The sequence below is a fragment of the Nanorana parkeri genome, unplaced genomic scaffold (genome assembly GCF_000935625.1).
Source record: "Nanorana parkeri isolate BGI_ZX_2015 unplaced genomic scaffold, ASM93562v1 scaffold187, whole genome shotgun sequence".
NCBI lineage: Eukaryota > Metazoa > Chordata > Amphibia > Anura > Dicroglossidae > Nanorana > Nanorana parkeri.
In genome coordinates this window covers 1,134,788-1,155,894 of record NW_017306455.1, presented here as the reverse complement: position 1 = coordinate 1,155,894, position 21,107 = coordinate 1,134,788, and the positions used below count along the sequence as shown (strand labels likewise).

The 21,107-nt window shown below is 43.5% G+C and overlaps 1 protein-coding gene across 1 annotated transcript; it reads left to right on the top strand.

The window, feature by feature from the left end:
- The first annotated feature begins 8,094 nt into the window (after positions 1-8,094).
- Positions 8,095-20,844, top strand: ACBD4 (acyl-CoA binding domain containing 4). The gene is made up of 10 exons (XM_018555171.1): positions 8,095-8,176; positions 9,749-9,869; positions 11,181-11,265; positions 12,176-12,296; positions 13,916-14,053; positions 15,140-15,153; positions 15,523-15,544; positions 16,925-17,121; positions 18,991-19,041; positions 20,246-20,844. The coding sequence occupies exons 1-10, from the start codon at positions 8,095-8,097 to the stop codon at positions 20,351-20,353; spliced, it is 939 nt and encodes a 312-aa protein (XP_018410673.1). The 3' UTR covers positions 20,354-20,844.
- Positions 20,845-21,107: the final 263 nt, after the last annotated feature.

The following is a 21,107-nucleotide window of genomic DNA, read 5'->3' as shown; positions in this document are numbered from 1 at the left end:
CTTGTGTGAAAGTTGTGTGAATCTTGGCTGAAAACGTTAATCAATAGAGCACAGATAGAGAGGAGGAAAAAAGAGAGGGAAGAGAGTAAATGAAAGGAGTGAGGCAAAGAGAGTCAGGACCTATTCGATAAATGCATGTGCATGGAAGTGTGTTTTTATAGCGTTTGGCAGGTGCATTGTCTTGCGTCAGTGTGTATTTGCGTTATGCGTTGTTATTGATGGGAGCTTCTGATGCATTTTTGTAAATGTATACTGTATTTGGAGTTGTTACAGTGACCAACCTTTGACCTTGTCTTTTTATTACCTTTTGCCAGTGCCTAAAAACACGTTATATGCTTTTTGATACGTTGCTATTGACTTTTACGGGCCTCCCAACATGGAAAAAACACAACGGTGTAAATGAGAGAATAGGGAAGAAAAAGAGACCAGGGGGGAAGAACAAATAGAGAAATGGCAAGGGAGCACAAACATGGGCATCTCAGGGTAACCAGGTCTGGAGAAATGTCTCCTTATAGGTGCTGGGGAACTACAAGTCCCAGGTCCAGATCCAACTAAAGCAGGCAGTAATGACTGCCTTGGGTGTAATAACCATCCAGTGTGACCCACCACTGTAACCTCACGTGTATTTTAAATCAAGCCAATAAAACCACTTCTCTCATCTGGGAGAATCCTGGCACAAAGCGATGGGGTTGTTGTCAGACTGATAAACTGTTTAATGTGGCAGGAAATGTCTGTATACACCTTGCTAAGCACATTCATATATAATACTGAAGTCATAGTGGAATGTAACAGCTATGAATGGAAGTACAGTGCCATCTAGTGTTCACATATAGTATTGTCATACTGTACTGCTGCCAAATGTATTCACTTTTAAAATCTTGGTTAAAGGGAACCAGTCTCAGCTAAAATGCAAAACAATAGTCAAGGACTTGCTCCGCCCCTTTGTTTACATTCAGGAGCAGAGCTGTCATTAGCAGTGAGTGTTCAGCGAATGCGGATGAGGCAGCGGGCGATGGGGATTATTTTTTCATCAGGTCGGCGAGCGGCGGGCATCGTGATTGACGAGGATCTACATCGCTGGACTATGGGGGGGGGGAGAGAGAAATACAGGGGAGAGATAGAGGGGAGGGAGAGATACAGGGAAGAGAGTATGATTGGGGAAGAGAGTATGATGGGGGCAGAGAGAAAGGTACAAAGGAGAGCGAGATCGAGAGAGAGAGAGGGGAGGGAGAGAGATACAAGGGAGAGAGAGATACGGGGAGAGAGAAAAGAGAGGAGATAAGAGAAAGAGAGGAGAGGTTGAGAGAGTAGAGAAGGAAAAGAGAGAGGGGAGAGAGAGAGATGGGAGGAAGAAAAAGAAGTAAAATAAGGGAGGGAGAGTGATAAGGAAGAGAGAGAATGAGAGAAAAAAGTAAAAGAGTGAGAGAATGGAGGCAGAGAAAAGATACTAAAAGAGGAGAGGGGAGAGAAAGAAAAAAAAGGGGAGGAAGAAAAGAAAAATAGAGGAGAGAGGGGAAGTGGGGTAAGAGAGATAGGGAGAGAAGAGACAAAAAGGGGTCTGTTTACCAATGTTTTCACCCTAAATTCATGCAACTTTCACCCAAGATTCACATTTATCATGGAATCTTGTGTAATTCTTGTGTGAAAGTTGTGTGAATCTTGGCTGAAAACGTTAATCAATAGAGCACAGATAGAGAGGAGGAAAAAAGAGAGGGAAGAGAGTAAATGAAAGGAGTGAGGCAAAGAGAGTCAGGACCTATTCGATAAATGCATGTGCATGGAAGTGTGTTTTTATAGCGTTTGGCAGGTGCATTGTCTTGCGTCAGTGTGTATTTGCGTTATGCGTTGTTATTGATGGGAGCTTCTGATGCATTTTTGTAAATGTATACTGTATTTGGAGTTGTTACAGTGACCAACCTTTGACCTTGTCTTTTTATTACCTTTTGCCAGTGCCTAAAAACACGTTATATGCTTTTTGATACGTTGCTATTGACTTTTACGGGCCTCCCAACATGGAAAAAACACAACGGTGTAAATGAGAGAATAAGGAAGAAAAAGAGACCAGGGGGGAAGAACAAATAGAGAAATGGCAAGGGAGCACAAACATGGGCATCTCAGGGTAACCAGGTCTGGAGAAATGTCTCCTTATAGGTGCTGGGGAACTACAAGTCCCAGGTCCAGATCCAACTAAAGCAGGCAGTAATGACTGCCTTGGGTGTAATAACCATCCAGTGTGACCCACCACTGTAACCTCACGTGTATTTTAAATCAAGCCAATAAAACCACTTCTCTCATCTGGGAGAATCCTGGCACAAAGCGATGGGGTTGTTGTCAGACTGATAAACTGTTTAATGTGGCAGGAAATGTCTGTATACACCTTGCTAAGCACATTCATATATAATACTGAAGTCATAGTGGAATGTAACAGCTATGAATGGAAGTACAGTGCCATCTAGTGTTCACATATAGTATTGTCATACTGTACTGCTGCCAAATGTATTCACTTTTAAAATCTTGGTTAAAGGGAACCAGTCTCAGCTAAAATGCAAAACAATAGTCAAGGACTTGCTCCGCCCCTTTGTTTACATTCAGGAGCAGAGCTGTCATTAGCAGTGAGTGTTCAGCGAATGCGGATGAGGCAGCGGGCGATGGGGATTATTTTTTCATCAGGTCGGCGAGCGGCGGGCATCGTGATTGACGAGGATCTACATCGCTGGACTATGTGACGTGGCGCGATGGATTTAAATTGTGGGACTTTTTATTTATTTAATAACAAAGGACTTGTCACATACTACGTGTGTGTTGTTTATTTATTAATAAAGGTGTGGTGTGTTTATTTACTATCTTAATGTTTATTTGGTGAATGAGTAGGGGTAACAACTGCATCTTACTTATTCAAGAGCTGGGGGGTGTCTGGGTGCCCCTTTTTAAGTAAATCTGCATTACTCCAGGCCCTAGACAAAAACCAGCACTTAACCCTTGCACTGCGGGGGTAGCCTAGTTTTTTTGGTATGTCCAGAGATGGACTTCAACCCTTTCGCTGCCAAGGCCTTTTTTGCACACTTTATAATCCACATTTTAGGCCTGAAAAATGACTTAAAATCCCCCCCAAATCATTTTCTATTTTTTATATTTTCTGAAAGCAAACACCCTGTAGAATTAAATGTCGGCAGTTGCAAATTTTTATGTCGCACGATATTAGCGTAACTCTTTATCAAGCCCAAATGTGCCCATTCCTTCCTGCACTCAGCGCTGGAGGATTAGAGAAGGGAGGGGGGAATCCCTGCGAGGAGCGGTGACTGACAGTCACCGCTCACTGCAGGGAGACGATCGGGAAGTGAGCAGATTGGTGGCATGTTTCTGCTCACTTCCCGATCGATAGGGGCCGACCTGTGGCAGCTTCTTTGTCACACACCAGCGCTAACTATGAGGATGAGTGGAAATCACTCACCTCATAGATCTCCTTTAAGTTACTTTTAGTGCCCATAAACACGAATTAATACCCATTTTTTTGTATGATAGATGAAGTTACGACCAGTAAATAGATACCCAACATAACCAGGTTAAAAATTGCGTGCATCCGTGAAATGGCGACAAAATACGGTACCCCAAACTGTCCATTAACGACGCTTTAGAAGCCTGTACAGATCATAAGTTTAGAGATAACTGTGAATATTGGCCCTAAAAGCTCGAGCTCTGGCGCCAGAGTATAGACCCCTAGTGTCATCTTTCCACTCCAGAGAAGCCATTGGAGTGCAGATCGTGCTCCAATAGCTTATTGCCAATGACAGTTGAGGGACCGGAAGTGATGCAACCAGCATCAGCCTTTCTCCTTCCGCACTTCCAGACGGCACTTGAGATGCCAGTTCGGGCCTGCAGGAGGGGCAGCGGAGCCCGAGAAGCAAGGCGGGGGCCGCACTTCACTGGCCCCTGAAATAGTTCTGGTGGCAGCTCAGCCGAGTCGGCTTTACACTTGTAAACAGAGTCCTGGCGGCTTTACAGGGGCTTGCTGCCAGCGACATATGACATACATCTGTGCCATCGAAAGGGTAAAAGATGACCATGCAAGGTCTACTTATACCGTCCAATCTGTACATTTTGGACATCCATGAGCAGGCGACTTTTACAGGGGAAGAGGTTTGGACATTTTGCATCTTATATTGTACAGCAAGGTCGGCTTCAAGAGTTCCTCTTGTGTCTATAACACAGGAAGTGAAGAGAAATCTCAAATGTGACACAGAAAAAAAAAAAGTTTCGATAGCTATTTTATTTTGGTCCTCCTTGACTCCATGGCAACCAGGTCACATTACTAAACACCTACAGATGTTATTCAATTAAAATCTATTAAAAAAACAACAAAACAAACAAACTCTTGCCTTTTTCCCTTCCACCCCTGGCTGACAGAAGTACTCGCTCACTCCGGCATTCTTGATCATGGAGAAGGGCCATGACATCAGCACACAACCAGCCCACATGACATTTCCCCGCCTCGGGCCTTCCCCCACTGCGGAATCCCCGGGCTTGCGTGATCGCAGTTACCGGCTCTGTAAACGGCCTAGGCGGGAAGGACGTCACGAGGTGCTGACCGGAAAAAAAGACAGCGAGGGGCGCCTGCGGGGAGGCCGAGGCCCTGAGTCAGCAGTTTGTGTATGTAAACGTTTTATTTCCCCCCCTACAGGGTATGTGAAGGGAGAAGTCCGAGTATGTAAACAGAACGCTGCTGATAATAAATCATGGCATTATTGGTCATGTGCAGGAGATGTGATGTGTAAGATGGACACTGTTCATGACACAAAACAACTATTCCAGGTTTATATATGTGGCAGTCAGACTTCACTGGCCTGGATATGGTATAAAATGTGAAATCTGTGACTTAGGTGAGGCCGGCCACATACACATAACAATAAACCTTGGCTCTATGGTTTGAAAACGATTGTTTGACACAACAAAGAAAGTGACTGATTCTGGAGGGTGAATAGCTCTTCCGCTAGGAACACTGCACGTTCCTTGTCAGGAATGAAGATCATTTATCAATCAGATCAGCCTGGGGGTGCATAGACATGCCGTATGAAAATATGGCAGCCAGTTCATAGGATCTTACTGGTAGAAGCTGGTATCAAGATCCTGGGTAAAACGTGCTCAGTATGCATGTAACTTTTCTGCATTGTATACATGTGTATAGTGTGAAGGTGCCCTACTGGTTGCTGGGATGCTATGCATCTCAAGCCACCTGCATCCTAGCAACAAAGGACTCTAGGCGGGAAGGGGCTACCTGCATCCTAGCAACAAAGGACTCTAGGCGGGGAGGGGCTGCCTGCATCCTAGCAAGAAAGGGCTCTAGGCAGGAAGGGGCTGCCTGCATCCTAGCAACAAAGGACACTAGGCGGAAAGGGCTACCTGCATCCTAGAAACAAAGGACACTAGGCGGGAAGGGGCTACCTGCATCATAGCAACAAAGGACTATAGGCAGGAAGGGGCTGTCTGTATCCTAGCAACAATAGACACTAGGCGGGAAGGGGCTGCCTGTATTTTGGCAATGAAAGATGCTAGGTAGCTTGAGCCAACGCCTACCAAGGAAGGACACTAGGCAGCTCATGCCACCTGTGTCCTAGCAACAAAGAACTCTAGGCAGCTTGAGCCGTCTACATCCTAGCAACATAGGATGCTAGTTGGGTTGAGCTAATGCCTAGCATTGAAGGACTTTAGGTGACTTGAGCAGATACCTAGCAATAATGGACTCTAGGCAGCTCGGGCCAATTGCACCCTAGCAAAAAAGGATGCTGGGTAACTTGATCCAATGCCTAGCAACAAAGGATGCTCGGTGGCCTGAGCCACCTGCATTCTAGCAATTAATTCTGGCGTGTGATGCGCTGTTTCAGAAATCTACTGCAAACAGGTAGAAAGATACATTCATATAGGACTCCTTTTCCCATATGGTGGAGGTGTCATAGGTTTGCAGATCTGTGTGGATTTTTGTAATGTGCAATCTCGTGCTGTTTTAGCACACTGCAGATCCGCAGGGCAATCTGTTGTAACATGCGGGCTGGATACTACTAAACGTAAAGGAATTTACTATAACTACTTAAGATTTGGAAATTACATTTTTTAGATTCTTTCTGCCTTTCTTCAGAAACTCAGATGGTTTATTATAGAACAGAAATAACAGGAATCTGATTAAAGGAGAATTATGGGGTTAGGGCTTTTCCCCATAGTTCTCCTCAGGGTAACGGGAGGACACAAACTAGCATCCTCCCGTCACCCTAAGCTCAGTATACCGCAAGTTGCAGCTCGCGGTATACTGAGACGCCGCAGCTGAAGCGGATCCCGACAATTATGTCTGGATCCAGCCAGCTGCGTGAGTGACAGCTGGATCTGCCTATCTAGACCTAACCCGCCCCTCCCCGTCCGTTCCGCCAGTCAGCGCTGGAGGATCAGACAGGGGAGGGGAGAATCCAGTCACTCCCCTGTCACGGCTCTCTGCAGTAACAGGATCGAGAAGTGAGCGAGCGCCGGTATGTGTTCGCTCACTTCCAGATCTACTGAGCCGACCTGTGACAGTCTCATTGTCACAGGTCGGCTAGATCTATGAGGCTGAGTGAAAAGCACTCACCTCATAGTTCAAATTTAAGAGCTGCCTTGTTTGTACTGATCGCCCTTTGACATCTGTTTATATCTGTGGGTGATTTCCATGGTGCAGAGGACAGAAATGTTTCTACCATGTTTTCAAATAATATGTACAGTCCAGAGATGCAACTGTTTTATGTATACATTCAGGGCCGGATTTCCCACAAGGCCTGGCCTTGGGGCAGCAGGGAGTAGAGGGACAGCAGGGGTGTGGGATTCCTATCTCCCAACGCCCGGGACATGCAGTTCTGGGCACCGGGCGGGTAGTTGTTTTCTACATTTAGCCCCGCTTTGGGCAAGCAGAGCTAAATGTACAGCGGGGAAGCTGCCGCTTGTTTTGTGCAATTGATCTCTGCGATGTCGCCAAGATCACTTGTATGCGGCCTGCATACAGGGGGGCTATATTGAGGAACCAGGCATTGGGGCAGTAGAGAGAGTAAATCCAGCCCTGTATACATTGCCTAAAAAATGAAGGTGTAAAGATATAAGGTGAGTTCCAAATCAAGGAGCCTTTTGTTGTCTGTATTTGTGAATTTGGGACACACATGCACGTTACCATTTTCTTCCATTTGTTGTATGTCTGTTCCATGTCTATGACTTAGTAGTAGCGTTGCCAGGCCAATAGCATTTTTATAAGGAAGTCAACAGTGGAAGCCCTATTTCATGCATGACAGGTGAACGTTGTTTAGGCCTGTGGAATAAGATTGAGTGTTGCAGATGTCATGGAACTGATGCCAGTAAGGGCGCAAGTGAAGGGGTAGGGATTATATGGGCAGCTGTAGCTGCAGACACAGCCTGTTGTAAGTACATAAAACAAACAAATTCCCCAGCACTCAGCTCTGCCTGTTAACAAATGGGACCTAATTAGATCCTGCTTATTAAGTGTAAATGAGAGCACTGCAGGTGCACTGGGAGCTCCTAGCTGAGGTAGCACCAGGACAGGAGGACATGTACACATGTGGAACAATGATACTGGCCAAAGGGGAGCTGGGTGCACAGCAAGTCTATAGCCACCACTGCAAAGCAGATGAGGACATATTACTTTGACATTTTTCTTTGTTTGTAGATGACCTTCATTGAGTGTCAGCTTGCATTTGTTTCACCCAGTATATGAGTGTCAATGTCTAGGTCACTTAATCCGTCAATTGATGTCACAGTCATCAGGTCACACTGGACGTCTGTAAAACACCTTATCATGTTGTTCTAAGTCTTGTTTAGTTGACCTGGAACTGCTGATGAACTGCAAATCCCAGTATACTCATTGCAGGCCATGCAGATTGTTCCTGAGCAGGCAGCATAGCTGTCTCTCCTGGAAATCTCATTCTATCCAAGTAAATACCTGCAGATCAGAGGTCACCTTTTATCAGGACAGAGCGTTTCACTGGCACTAACTGGCAGTACTTTTGTCCTCTGCAGGAAGCACAGGGACTTCACGCGGCCTCCGAGACTGCAGGGTCACACTCTGGACATATGGGGACAGATCAGGATGAGAGTGGATACCAGAGACAGTTCAATGCAGCCGTGTCGGTTATTCAAGGCTTGCCAAAAAGCGGTATGTATAACCTTCATCGTTCTGCAAAGCATAAATGCAAATGCTGTTCAAATATCAAGTTACAGAACAAATCCATTGAGAACAGATTGATGTACTCCAGGGGTAGGCAACCTCGGCACTCCAGCTGTTGTGGGACTACAAATCCCATGAGGCATTGCAAGACTCTGACAGTCACAGGCAGGCGTGCCGAGGTTGCTTACCCTTGATTGGAGTGGAGAAGGTTTGAGACCTCACCTTGGTATGTAAGGTCTCTATGACTTCATCGGTGTGTGTGCCATTAAGACCCCATTCACACTGTGCGACATGGATATTGCGCGTTTTTTGGGGGGGGTTGGGGGGGACTTCGCCGCTGCTACATTGGACTGTAACCAATCAACAGCGATCTTGATGTGACATCATTTTTTCCTTTCATTTTGCAGTGCAAAAGTGACCCTTCTGTAGCACGATATCGCGCGACAAAGTCATGCAATATCGCTGGTAATGCACGATTTTGCGCGACACCATAGAGTCTATTGGAGCTGAATCGCGCGACATCCGCGGAAAAAAAGGTCAGGCACACGAGCGACAAGCTTGAGCGACGAGCTACAGGCGACATTGAGCTGTGAGATGTGAACAGCTCCATTGAAATGCATTGGACAAGCTACATAGAGCGATATTGCGGCGTAAATCGAGCGATAAACCGCTCTGTGTGAACGGGGCCTAAGAGGCGGGTGTAAGTGGGTAGTTAGTGTAAGTGGGTAGCTAAGCCCTTTAACACCTTGTTGGGAGCGGTAATGCTGCCGCTAGTCTAATCAAAACATGTTTCACAGAATTAGAACTTGCATTCATAACGCCAGCTATGAACTTTTATACGAGTTTTGGATGGAATGGAAAAGGTTAGGATTGGAGTTAAATGTATTTTTGCTGTCAATGTTTCTGCAGTAATGATTTCCTCTCACTTCCTGTGTGGTCACTGGCACAAGAAGTGAGGGGGAATCTAACAGGGGCACAGCCATAAATCACTTTAGAGTGAGAAGTGAGGTTTAGAACCTCTTTTTGGTTTTAACTGCTTCCTTTCTCCCAACTGGCAAGATTTCCGCTAACTTTCTGTTTGGTGACTGAGAAAGAAAGTGAGGAGAAATATCTCCAAATGGGACACAGACAACAATAAAAACCCAACTGAGGTTCTAAGCTTTCCCCGCTCTACCCAAAACGTATGTAGAATGTAGAGTTCCACTTTATTGTTTTCTTCATGCAATCCCTCAAATCTACTTTTTTTCTACTTTGGCTGGATGTACTCTAGATGCTAAAAAGTAGACGCCGCTCCAAATTATTGAGATACGGAGCTCCATAAAGACATGGTTTGATGAGTTTAGTGTGGAGGAACTCACGAGTCCTGACCTCAACCCTATTGAACATTTTGGCATGAACTGGAACGCCAACTGCAAGCCAGATCTTGGCGCCCAACATCAGTATCTGACTTCACAAATGTCCTTTTGGCTGAATGGGCAACATTTCTCATAGACCCAACCCAAAGTCTAGTGAAAGCCTTCCCAGTTGATTGGGCAATCGTGTTTTGTTATCTCTTTCTAGGCTCATATCGCCCTTCCTATGAGGAGATGCTGCTCTTCTACAGCTACTACAAGCAGGCCACGGTTGGACCTTGCAATATCACCCGTCCTGGTTTCTGGGATCCTATTGGAAGATATAAATGGTATGATCTTCTCTGCTCTACCATTGATAAATGCAGTTAAGAAAGTGACTATGTTGCTTATACCAACAGCTTAGTAGATGTCAGGAAATAATACTGAGGAAATACAGCTGAAAAAAACATAGCAGATATTAGGTTAAGATATCTTTCACTTTGTTTACACTAGACTCGCTTATGGAACCACACATACCCATATATTTCCCAACTACAAAATAGTGGATGGTCTATAATATTAATTTCTGGGACCATATATATTATTTGGTGGCTAGAAGGTTGGTGCAGAGTTCAACATTCAACAACCAATTACCTTTTCTCCCAAAGATCATTCAGCTGCAGTGAAGTTCACGAAATGTCTATGGCAGGGGTAGCCAAACTTCAGCCCTTTAGTCATTGCAAGACTCTGACAGCCAGATACATGACTCCTAAAGGCAGATGCATGATTGGATTTAGAGATTCACCACAGCTGGAGGGCCAAAGTTTGGCTACCCTTGGTCTATGGCAGTGGTGGCGAACCTTGGCACTCCAGCTGTGCCAAAACTACAAATCCCAACATGCATCTGCCTCTGGGAGTTATGTATGTGGCTGTCGGAGCCTTGCAATGCCTCATGGGACTTGTAGTTCCAAAACAGCTGGAGTGCCAAGGTTTGCCACCACTGGTCTATGGGTACATCTAATGTAAACCTGTCCTAAAATACACCCTTCACATGAAGTATATCAGTCAACCTAAATCACAATGAGGGGAAGAGGGAGAGAGAGAGAGAGAGAGAGAGAGAGAGAGAGAGATATCTCTCTGTGGCTTTCCTTGTGACTGCTTCATGTCATTGGAGTCTGCAGTGAAACTCTACTGTTCAACCAGCCAGACCTTCATCTGCATGCATGTTCCAGGTAACCGCCTCAACATTCTGCAGCCAGAGACAGCCAAGCAACAACATTTGAGGGAGGTCGGAAATGACAGCCCTATATTGTCACCATTAGGATTACTATAGATGAGTGCTCAGTGCAAAATGCACTAGGTTCTTGTCTTTTTAGAAGTGCCATGCAAGCCTGCCATGGGGACCTTTCACACATAAGGAACCCACATGGGGAGGCTTTTTAAAATAAAGATCCTCCACTAATAAAGTGCAAATCAGATGTTTGGTTCAGGGAACCTTTTAGCCCTGGCACCTGAGCAAACTCATCTTTTGTATGGAATGCATGTTTTATGGCCTTTGCTTTCTGATTATTATAGATCTTTGATGGGTAGGCAGGAAAGTAAAGGTTTGTATGGATTTAATGTCAGCAGTTTTGTTACATCTTCTTCTATAATGTTTGCAGGGATGCCTGGAACAAGTTGGGTCAGATGAGCCAGGAAGATGCCATGGGTGCCTACATAAGAGAAATGAAGAAAGTAGCCCAAAAGGTGGTACACATTCCTAATAATTTCATTATAAAATAATAGGAGGAATAGAAAGTGTTTTTGTTGTTGTTAGCACTTGGTAAGTTAATGCCTGGAGGGATCAGTCCTGGAAACAACGTACAGTTTTCATAAAATAGTCCTAATGGGATTTGCTTTTTTTGGTGGAATTGTTTCAGATAGTGGCTCATGCCAGTTGGAACCTTGAAAAAAAAAAAAGAAAAACTCTGTAAGGATCAGTCCATCCAAAACTAAATTTCATATGTAGGTGGTCTTAATCAACCACTGACACCTTTCATCTTTTGGAAACTCCGGTGGTGAGATCTCCTGGGGCGAGTTGATCATTCTTTGCTGTTCTGCAAGGCAATCTAACTGCCCACTTGAGATACTTCTCTAAGGCCCCTCCTCCAGTCTAGGATCCTTTTTGGTGGGAGAGCAGTTGTACCCATGCAATCAAGCTCCATGAAAGAAATTCCTAATAAAATTGTTGTAGTTTAAGGATGTGTCCCCTGCACTCCTTACAGCGACTGGAACTGAACAACCGTGGTGCTCACAGTGATAGTCACGGATGGCGGCGCCCTGGGTATCAAACTTGTAGAAGATGAAGATCACCAGTACTGCAGTAGTAGCATTAATCCTTGTGCTTATTTATTGAAGTGAAACATCACAGCCAGAAGGCCATATCATGTTTGTGACACTTCACTTCAATAAATAAGTACAAGGATTAATGCTACTACTGGAGTGCTGGTGATCTTCATCTTCAATAGTAAAATTGTTGGACATCTTAGTGCCTCTCTCCCTTTTATAGAACTAACATTTTAAAAAATGCAGCCTTTGCTGCAATACTCACCTCCTCTCGGGCTGTAACGTAGACATTTTTGATGTCATTACAAATCATTACTATCCTTCTTTTCAGATTATCAACACAGTACCTCTGGAAGACAAAACGCCTGAGATGTTTGAGCCTTTCCGCCCCCTGTATGAAGTCATTCCAGATATGCCCCGCCCCCCAGATTCCTTTTTCAAGACTTACACTGGTAAGTAGAACTCATAATAACCTGCACATTCTTCCTGCATCTACAGTAACAAGTGAAAGCATCCAGTGACTTTAGCCTTCCATATTCATCTCAAATTGCGTCCGATTCTTGCTGGATCAGCTCAAATTCAAGCTGCAGGTGGCCCCCGTTGGCACCTCTTGGCTCTACAAAAGCGGAGGAGCCGGATGGAATAATTGTCAGCCAATCAGCAGCTGCATGGCAAGCCTTATTAATACACTTCAGAAAGCAATGCAACTGTACTAAAGTCAGATAATTCACCTGGTTTCCAGAAACCTCCTGCAGTTTACACAGTCTACTGGAAGCCTTTGCTTTTCAAACCTTTCTTTCTCCTCCTCCTTAATAGCCAATCACATCCAAACTACCATGTCAGATTCAAATCTGATTGGTGGCTGGTGAATCACATGGGCTGACTTGTAGCAACCAGTCAAAATCCTTGCTTAATTTTCCCATTGCAGTCAATTCCTTGTTGCTACGGGCATTATCCTTCGTTTTTCTGGCTCTACTTTTCATTGATCATTCCTATGAGTCCCATAGGTGAAGTGAAATGGAGCAAAAAAGGTAAACACTGATATACTGTATATGGAAAGTCATCATCGGGGTAAAGTTTAGAGTTCTGGTGGCCTAGATTAATCTTATCTCTAGGAGATTATTATCTTCCAAATAACATTCACCATCTCAATGTGTCTTGATGGTGTAGGTTAAAGGTGACCGCAAAGTCATAACGATTGCACATATGATTTTGAGAACTTTGTCCTACAGTAATATTCTGTCTGGGGATCATATCCTTTCAGAACGTTGAACAGTTGTATGGAAATTGCTTGTATCCTGTGTAAACTGACTTAAAGGACAACTCCACTTTTGTTAAAAATGAAAAAATAATAATAATATAACTTATACAATTGCTACACAAGCCATTGGGTAATTTAACACAGGGGTTTGAACTATTCCCAATTTTTATCCAAAATAAATAATACAATAAAACTTTGGCTCTAGATATACTTTAAGGTTAGGGTCAGAGGTTAGGTTTTTTTGTTAGGGGATGTGGGGGGATTATTTTTTTATACTTCTTATAAGTGCCAAAATCACTGCACGGACAACTACACTGCACTGGGTTCCCTTGGCCAAAAATGTGAACACGTTGAGGAACTTGATAGGTTTCCTTCAATGTTTATGACTTCATAATGTCCTGTTAGCTGGTTCAGTAGTAGTTCCATACATTTTAGGATATGCATATGAAGATAGCAAGCCAGGTATCTGCTACTGTTCCCTTTAAGCCACACCTATTCAGAGTTGATCATTGTTGGTGGGCATCCACAGTTGGAATAGTCCAGTCACTTCTCTTGATGACTGCACCAGTGAGAGCTTATAAGGGAAGTTCTTGCTCAGATACCAGAGTCATCAGGACTATAGTCCCCCTATTCAGCGTACTGAAGCCTACCCAAAACTTAAAAGAGCAATTCTGGGTGAGCTTTGATGGTTGTTCAGCCTTTTGTTATCTGTGGCAGACATTAGCTCTATGGGGCAGTCAATCCTGCAAAGAGACCAGTTCACATTTCAACTGAGATACTGCTAAGCATGCTCTTGTTTTCATGTTGTAGAAGAGGAGACCTTTGAAGTTGACAAGTACCAAGTGTTAAAGGAGGAAAAAGAAGAGCAATATGTATCCACACCTGAGCAAACGGACCCGGGCGCTCACTGGGGTCAGGGGAAAGAAGAGGAACGCAGTGACCCTGTAGGTCCGTGTGCCTTCTAATATCTATTTCGTAGTCACTGTTTTCTCTAATACATACTGTATATATCTGCCTGGGGTTACAATGTCTGGTGAGAATATTTTTATCTTATTAGGATGTGTAAATGCTGAAATGTGGAAAAAGGACACCCAAGTTTAAAGACGAACTCCAGGCATATGAAAGCTGCCCCACTGCAAGGGTTAAATTTCATATGTCCGGGGTTATTCTATAATTTCTCTAAATGGTCAGTGGATTGGATGAATGACACCAGCATGGCTATCCCAGGGTTCATTCTCGCCTGTGGTCATAAAACACAAACATACTAAGTAATATTTTTCTGAATGTGTGTTTTAATATTAACATCAGTATTTATCTTGAAAAGAAAAGTGCTAAGAAGCAGGTTTGGATTTCAAAAAACATGTCAGATTGGCATGTCCCATTAGAGCATTGAGATCCGGTGTCAAGAGTTTCAGAGACATCCCCCTTAGAGAGAAAATGAACTGATCTAGAATGTTCATCATTGCAGTTTAGTCAGTGTATTTAGAGCAGGATTCACCTGAGGAAACATAAGCAAAGATAAAATGTTTGTAGTCTGCAAAGCTCACCTGAGTCCAAATTCTCCACTTCATGGTAGAAACAGAGTTGATGGGCTTACGGAACTCTTTTTAACGCTGAGTATGGTAGACGAGCAATGTTGATGTTTCTATTTGTTGTGACATTTCTAGGTGAAGTTGCCCAGTCAGAAGCGGGTGACAGCAGAATGGGGAGCTGGGGTTCAGAAAATGAAGACTTCTCTGACAGTTCGGCAAGACTAGTACCTGGTCAGGTGAGGGCTAACTCTACTGTGCCCAATGCTTTCTTTAAGTGACAAAACCAGGGGCATTGCCCAGGTCCTGAAAGTCCAAGAACACTCTTGGCAACACCATGTAGGATGAAATGTTGTACAATGACACAGTAAACAGAGCTCACATCCTTTTCTGTTTTCCCTTTCTCTTTCCATTTTTCTTTCTACCAGTGTCCCTTTTCTATCCCTGATACCTTGGTTTTTGCTTGACCCCAGGTAGGTCTAGCTGCCTACTGTGTGGCCTGTAGGACCAGAGAGGATGGTTATAATACACAGTGTGCCCAACACTAGAAGGAAGTCTGTGTGTCTGATAAAGGATGCCTTTGCAGCTAAGCCCCGTAGACTGGAGCATTTTGCTTCTGTTCCTCTGACCATCTTAATAGTTAATAGTTTCAGGTCTGAGACCCAGGGCACTTAGTTGGAGACCTGGGGCAATGCACCAGAAAAAAAAAACTAATTTGATATGCCTTAGATATCCTTTCTACACTTTCCTGTGCTAGTAGACAGCGTTTTATGTTTACATTTTTCTACTTTGCAGAACTATGAAGATGAAGGCTTCATGATTAATCCACAGTTGTTTCAGGCTTCTGATACCACCCATAAAAAAGTAAAGTCTAAGTCCAGGAGGCAGAAGGATCATGACCCTGCCACAGGTATAGAGTGGGGTGTTTGATGATTGAGAGGGTGTAGGATTCATTTTGCTTTAGACATGCTTTAGACATAGAATGACAGCCAGATCTGGTGTTCAATACTGGCTAACAAAGATTTTAAAAGATTACACGATGGGCGTGGACACTGCTATACCTCATATGAGCACTGCGTGCCATTGCAGAAAACTATGGAATCTGCTAATATTTGTCAGATACGGATATCTGCTGAAAATGTGGTGTTTAGGCAGTTTGTTGTGAGTAGATGATTTGGGATAAATATGCTTTTAACAAGCCCTCACTGACCTCTATAGCTGCAGACACTGTTGAGCAATTCATTCTCACGATTTACAGCAGAAGCAGTGAAGCTGATCAAGTCTCTCAGTAGCTTAGCGTCCCCATCTCCTTTCTCTCAGCAGTGACTCAGAAGTCTTCCAGCCTTCAAATCTCTAATGTAAACACAATGCAGGCACTCTGGGATGGAAGAGCAGAGCTGCTGAGTTACTACTGGGAGGGAGGGGCAGGAGGGAGCTGAGCTATCTAGACACTTGAGCAGCTTCAGTACTTCTGCTGTGAATCTTGAGAATGAACTGCTCTATAGTTCCTGCAGCTACACATGTCAAGCAGGTGTTGTAAAGCTCATTTACTGGTTGTTATAAATATGTAAATGCTTGAATGTCCACAGCCTGGCCAAAGGTTGCCTTTCCGACCCCTCCATAATCTGGGACTCCTATTTATACTTAACAGTTTGCATCTCCTTATGTTCCTTAGTATGAGGGATGGGTTGAAACTGTCCACTGGCAGACCCCAGCACTGCTGTTGAAGGAATTAGTACTGAGAGAAGTATGCAGGCTGCCATATCTGACCTCCTTCACAAAACGCTGTCTGCCTGGCCATCTTTGGCTTCAATACTTTAGCGATCTCATCTTGGACAATCATGCAGCCAATTAAGTCAGGGTAAAGTCAGGACTCAAGATCTGCATATTATTTGTTCCTAATCAAGGACTTGCAAAGCACTGAAGGAAATTGACAGCCATATGGCTATTCTATTTGAAACACGAGGTCAGCGATGGCATCCTCCCATCTTTTTCTGAGTACAGGTTTCTTTAAACCTTATCACAGTGCTGACCCATGGGGTCCGCCTGCTCATATAAAACAGATAAATAATACATTGTATTCTGTATGGCATTGTTATTGTTCACAAACTATATACTGCATATCATTTGACTACAGTAGGCAACCAATGTGGAAGCCAGTAAAGCATTTTTGTTTAAATGAAAGGGTGACGGTATTTTTAAAAATAGCCCTTCCTGAAAATAGAACAGTCATTTCAAACCGAAATAAACTCGGATGAGTTCCGTAAGCATGTATTTTTATTTTATTTAGTGTCACCGTCCTTGGGCCATGCCTGCTTAAAGAATCCTGGTGAGTCAAGTAGCTCAGACATGTCCAGCGGATCACAGAATACATGCCGAAGTTCATCACACCACTTGAGCCCTCAGATTGCTGCCACGGTGGAGTCTCTACAGGCATCAGTTCAGGGACTCAGTCAGCAGCTAGAAGTGCTGGAACGCATATTACAGGTACTATAACATAATGACACTTGCATCAAATCTGATTAAGTAACAGAAACACTGATAATAAGAGCTGTAATGAGAAAAATGTGCTTTAATTAGAGAAATTGTGTTCCTATATTATAGGCATACGTCACATGACTCCCAGGCCTTATCTTTGGATGCATTTTTGTGTTTTGTAGGTTTACTGGTTCGCTAGCAGGTCTGAATACTGATGGTCTCATTATCTAAATCGATAATGAGAATCGCTGACAACTATTCTCATCATCGATTAGTTGATTTTTGATTAGTTGCCGCTGCTCTGCTCCTCCATTCTCCTCCCGCTGGTGCTGGCTGCAGCAGTCCGAGTCCCTTTCAATCCCCACTGCTCTCCCCATCTGTTATCAGCAGAGGCAGCGGGGACACAGACCACTGCTGCACAAGTCGGGTGCACCTACATAGAAAAACGACGATTGCGCAACACATGTCAGGTATCGCCGCATATTTTATTTTAAATTAAGGATGGTATTTTTTTTATTCGATTAATCGAAAAAATAATCGGCTAACTAATCGATTATGAAAATAGGATAGGTAATTTCCTGTCCCATAGATGCAACTGGAAGTTTGAGGAAATCCCCCCAAAGTGAGGTGAATTCCCCTCGTAGGAATTGTCCTCAGAACTGGTGTCTCTGTTGGAAGATTTCTCCTCACCTTATGTTCTGGGGATTTTCCTTCACTTTCTGTTTAGGTGACAATAGCGATCAGGACCAGCAGAAAGAGTGAACCTCCCCAAAGACAGCAATCAGAACTTGACAGAAGGTCTAACCCTTCCCCACGCCATCCAAAACTAAAAAAGGTGTTGCCTCGGGATACACTTTAAAGAAGACCATTGTCATTTTAAATCAACTATTCATCAATCAGTTTGATTCCAATTTTCTAAAACAGTTTATTTATCAAGAATAGTTTTCTAGCCCCGGCTTTGTATGTAACAGGTAATGTGACTCTCGGCTGAGAAGCAGACCTATATTGTTCATTATAGGATGTCAGGTGAGTATAACTTTTTTTATTTTATTTTCCTCCCTAGACCAAAATGAGTACTTAACCCTTGCAGTGCGGTGGCCTCACTGCAAGGGTTAATGGAAACAATTCCCCAGAGTTCTGCTTTAAAGATTTGTAAATTGAGGATCTATATAAAAATCTAAAAAAAAAGGATCTATATATTATCCATGTGACTGTCATTTTTAGATCTCATTGGACTCTGCAGGAAATTACTGTCACTTTAAAAAAAAAAAAATAAGGATCCTTAATCTGATGTGTTTGCTATGTGAATTGTGCCATATGTATTGAATACAGTGGATCTGTAGAGTCAGCATGATATGTAAGTACTGAGAACACATAGACCTGTTATATAAATCAGATCTACCCTGTAGTTCTCTACTTGTTGTACAAGTCTCTGCAGCAGGAGAGCCAAAGTCAACTAAGACTAATTATTAATGACCTCAAGAATAATAGGGCCCTCCTTACCATCTTGCCTTGAATTGTATTGTGATTGTAATGTCTTCCTTATATTGTAAAGCACTGCACAAACTGTTGGCGCTATATAAATCCTGTATTATAATAATCTCGTGAAGGAAGAGTTTTTGTTGCCTATGGCAACTATTTTGGATCTCCCTTTCACCTTCTAACCCACACTGACAGCATGAAAGGAAGAAGCCGATTGTTTGCAACAAAAACAGTCCGTCTTCCAATCGCTTCCATGCAGCTAGGGATTCTCAGAACTTGCGCCTAATCTTCCTTCTGTGTAATAATTATAGGACAGTGTTGTTTAGATAAACTTTAGTTTTATAATTTCCTGTTTATGTATTAATTTAAAAACAAAGAACCTTTCATCCCTAACAGGATCAGCAACAGTACATACGTGAACGAATACAGAGATCGTCCAAAGAGCCGGTATGGTAACATTGTGAAAGTGTGGCTGACCTAGCAGTATATAAAATGACTGTGATGAATAGATTAGGGATGCACCAAAATGAAATTAAAGTGTATGGATAGCTAAAGTTTTTTTTTTAGTTTTGGATAGAGTAGGGAAATCGAAAATAAATTTTTTTTCAAACATTTAATATAATAAATATTGCTATCAAACCAGTCAAGAATGGACAGAAAGCATCTGTACTGAACTGCTTCCTGTTCATTCATAAAGTGAGCAGATAGTAAATTTTTACTAAGTCCTCATTCATAAATGAACAGGAAGTGATGTATAGCACTTCCTGTTCATTCACAGTAATCACTATGTCGTCAGTTACTTACAAATCCTGACTGATCAGTACTCATTGCTCAGTGTCCATGCTCCGCTCTCCATTCTGACGGCTTCCCTCCCTCTGCCTGTCACTGGAGCTGAGCTCACCTCCCTGCACCGCCCTGACAGCTCTCCTCCCCTCGCACTGCCCCACTCAGCCTCCTGACAGCTCCTCCCCGCTGGGCACCAGCAACTGGATATGCTCTGTGTCCCCTCCGATCCCCGCTGCCAATGCCGACACAGGCAGGGGGCAGCAGTGGGGTTTGGAGGGGGCACAGACCGAAGCTTGCAGCCGGTGCCCAGTGGGGAGGAGAGAAGCTGAGAATGCACTGCATTTTCTGCCTTTTTTTGCCTATAGTACCCAACAGGGGATGGTGGCTGTTTAGTGAACCGGCGGCTTTGCACTGCTTGGACAGAGCACAGGATCACTTTAAGGATTATCCCAAAAAGGGAATTATATATCATTAACATAATAAAAACATTCCCATTATAAAACTAAGAAAAAAAGCAGTTAGCCTGTATATGTTCTTGATTTTTTAATATTTTCAATTTAATATCTTTACCGTATATAATGCCATTACCGTGCGTGGAGATGTTCAAAGTTACAGATATAACAAAAGAATGTATGGGAAGTACAGTAAATCAAAGCGTTCTAAGGACTAGTACATACGGTTCTTTAGTAACATGCAACAAAAACAAAACAAACAACAGGAGAGAAGGCCCTCTCTTTTCATTTGTTGTCTTTTATAAATGAACGCAGATTTCCAGGTGCTAATATTGCATGTAAGAATTTGATAAGTGGCCATATTAAGATAAGGAAAGGCTGGAAAGGCTAATCTCTCCATCTCTTGCTTTCAGAATCCCCAGCGCTCTGGAATTGGCCAGTCCCAGACCCTCCTTTTCATCGTTATCTGGCCTTTCTTCGTAAACTGGCTTCTACGAAGACTTTACGGGAGGAAAAGTTGACCTGTCTAGTGAGCCTTCTCGATAGACACCCTCCATAGAGGAGATGGACAAGAACCCGCATGAGCAGGAGCTGTTGCTTTCTAATAGAGAGCACTAAAACTAATTTTGGGGCTCGGTGACTGGAAAATGTGATGCTGCTTTGTTGATTGAGCCTGGTAACGAATAGGTTAATTGTCTTAATCTTTTCTTGTACTCTGTATAATATTGCATTGTTTTCCTTACCTCGTTTATCTCCTCCAGTATGTCTGCAGTGGCTGGAGATTTACCTGATAAATAGCCTTTTTCTTTGAAACACCCCTGGGAAAGCTAAGACAAAGGCAGCATAAACATACTGAAACCCACATACAATAGACTTAGGCACAGCAGGAGATCATACATAGTAGAGCAAGTATTGAGCTGATCAAGGAAGGAATTGATCGCAGATTTGGTCAGGACTAGGATGGGAGCACAGAGCTGGGCAGGGTTAGAAAGCGAACACAGCTGCTTTAAGATAGAAGCAAGCATAAAAAATGGCTAGGTTAAGAAAGATAGCATAGAGCTGTTGCGAATTTGGAAGCAAGCACATGGCTGTTCGGCGCTGGGAAGAGAGTCTAAAGCTGGCCTGAGATGGAAGCATACACAAAACTGATCAGGGTTAGAAAGCATGCAAAGAACTGGTCAGGAACAGAAGCGAACACAGAGTTGGTTTAACTAGTAAGTGAGCACTAAGCTGGCTAGCAATAGGAAGCAAACACACACCTGGGCAAGTTTAGGA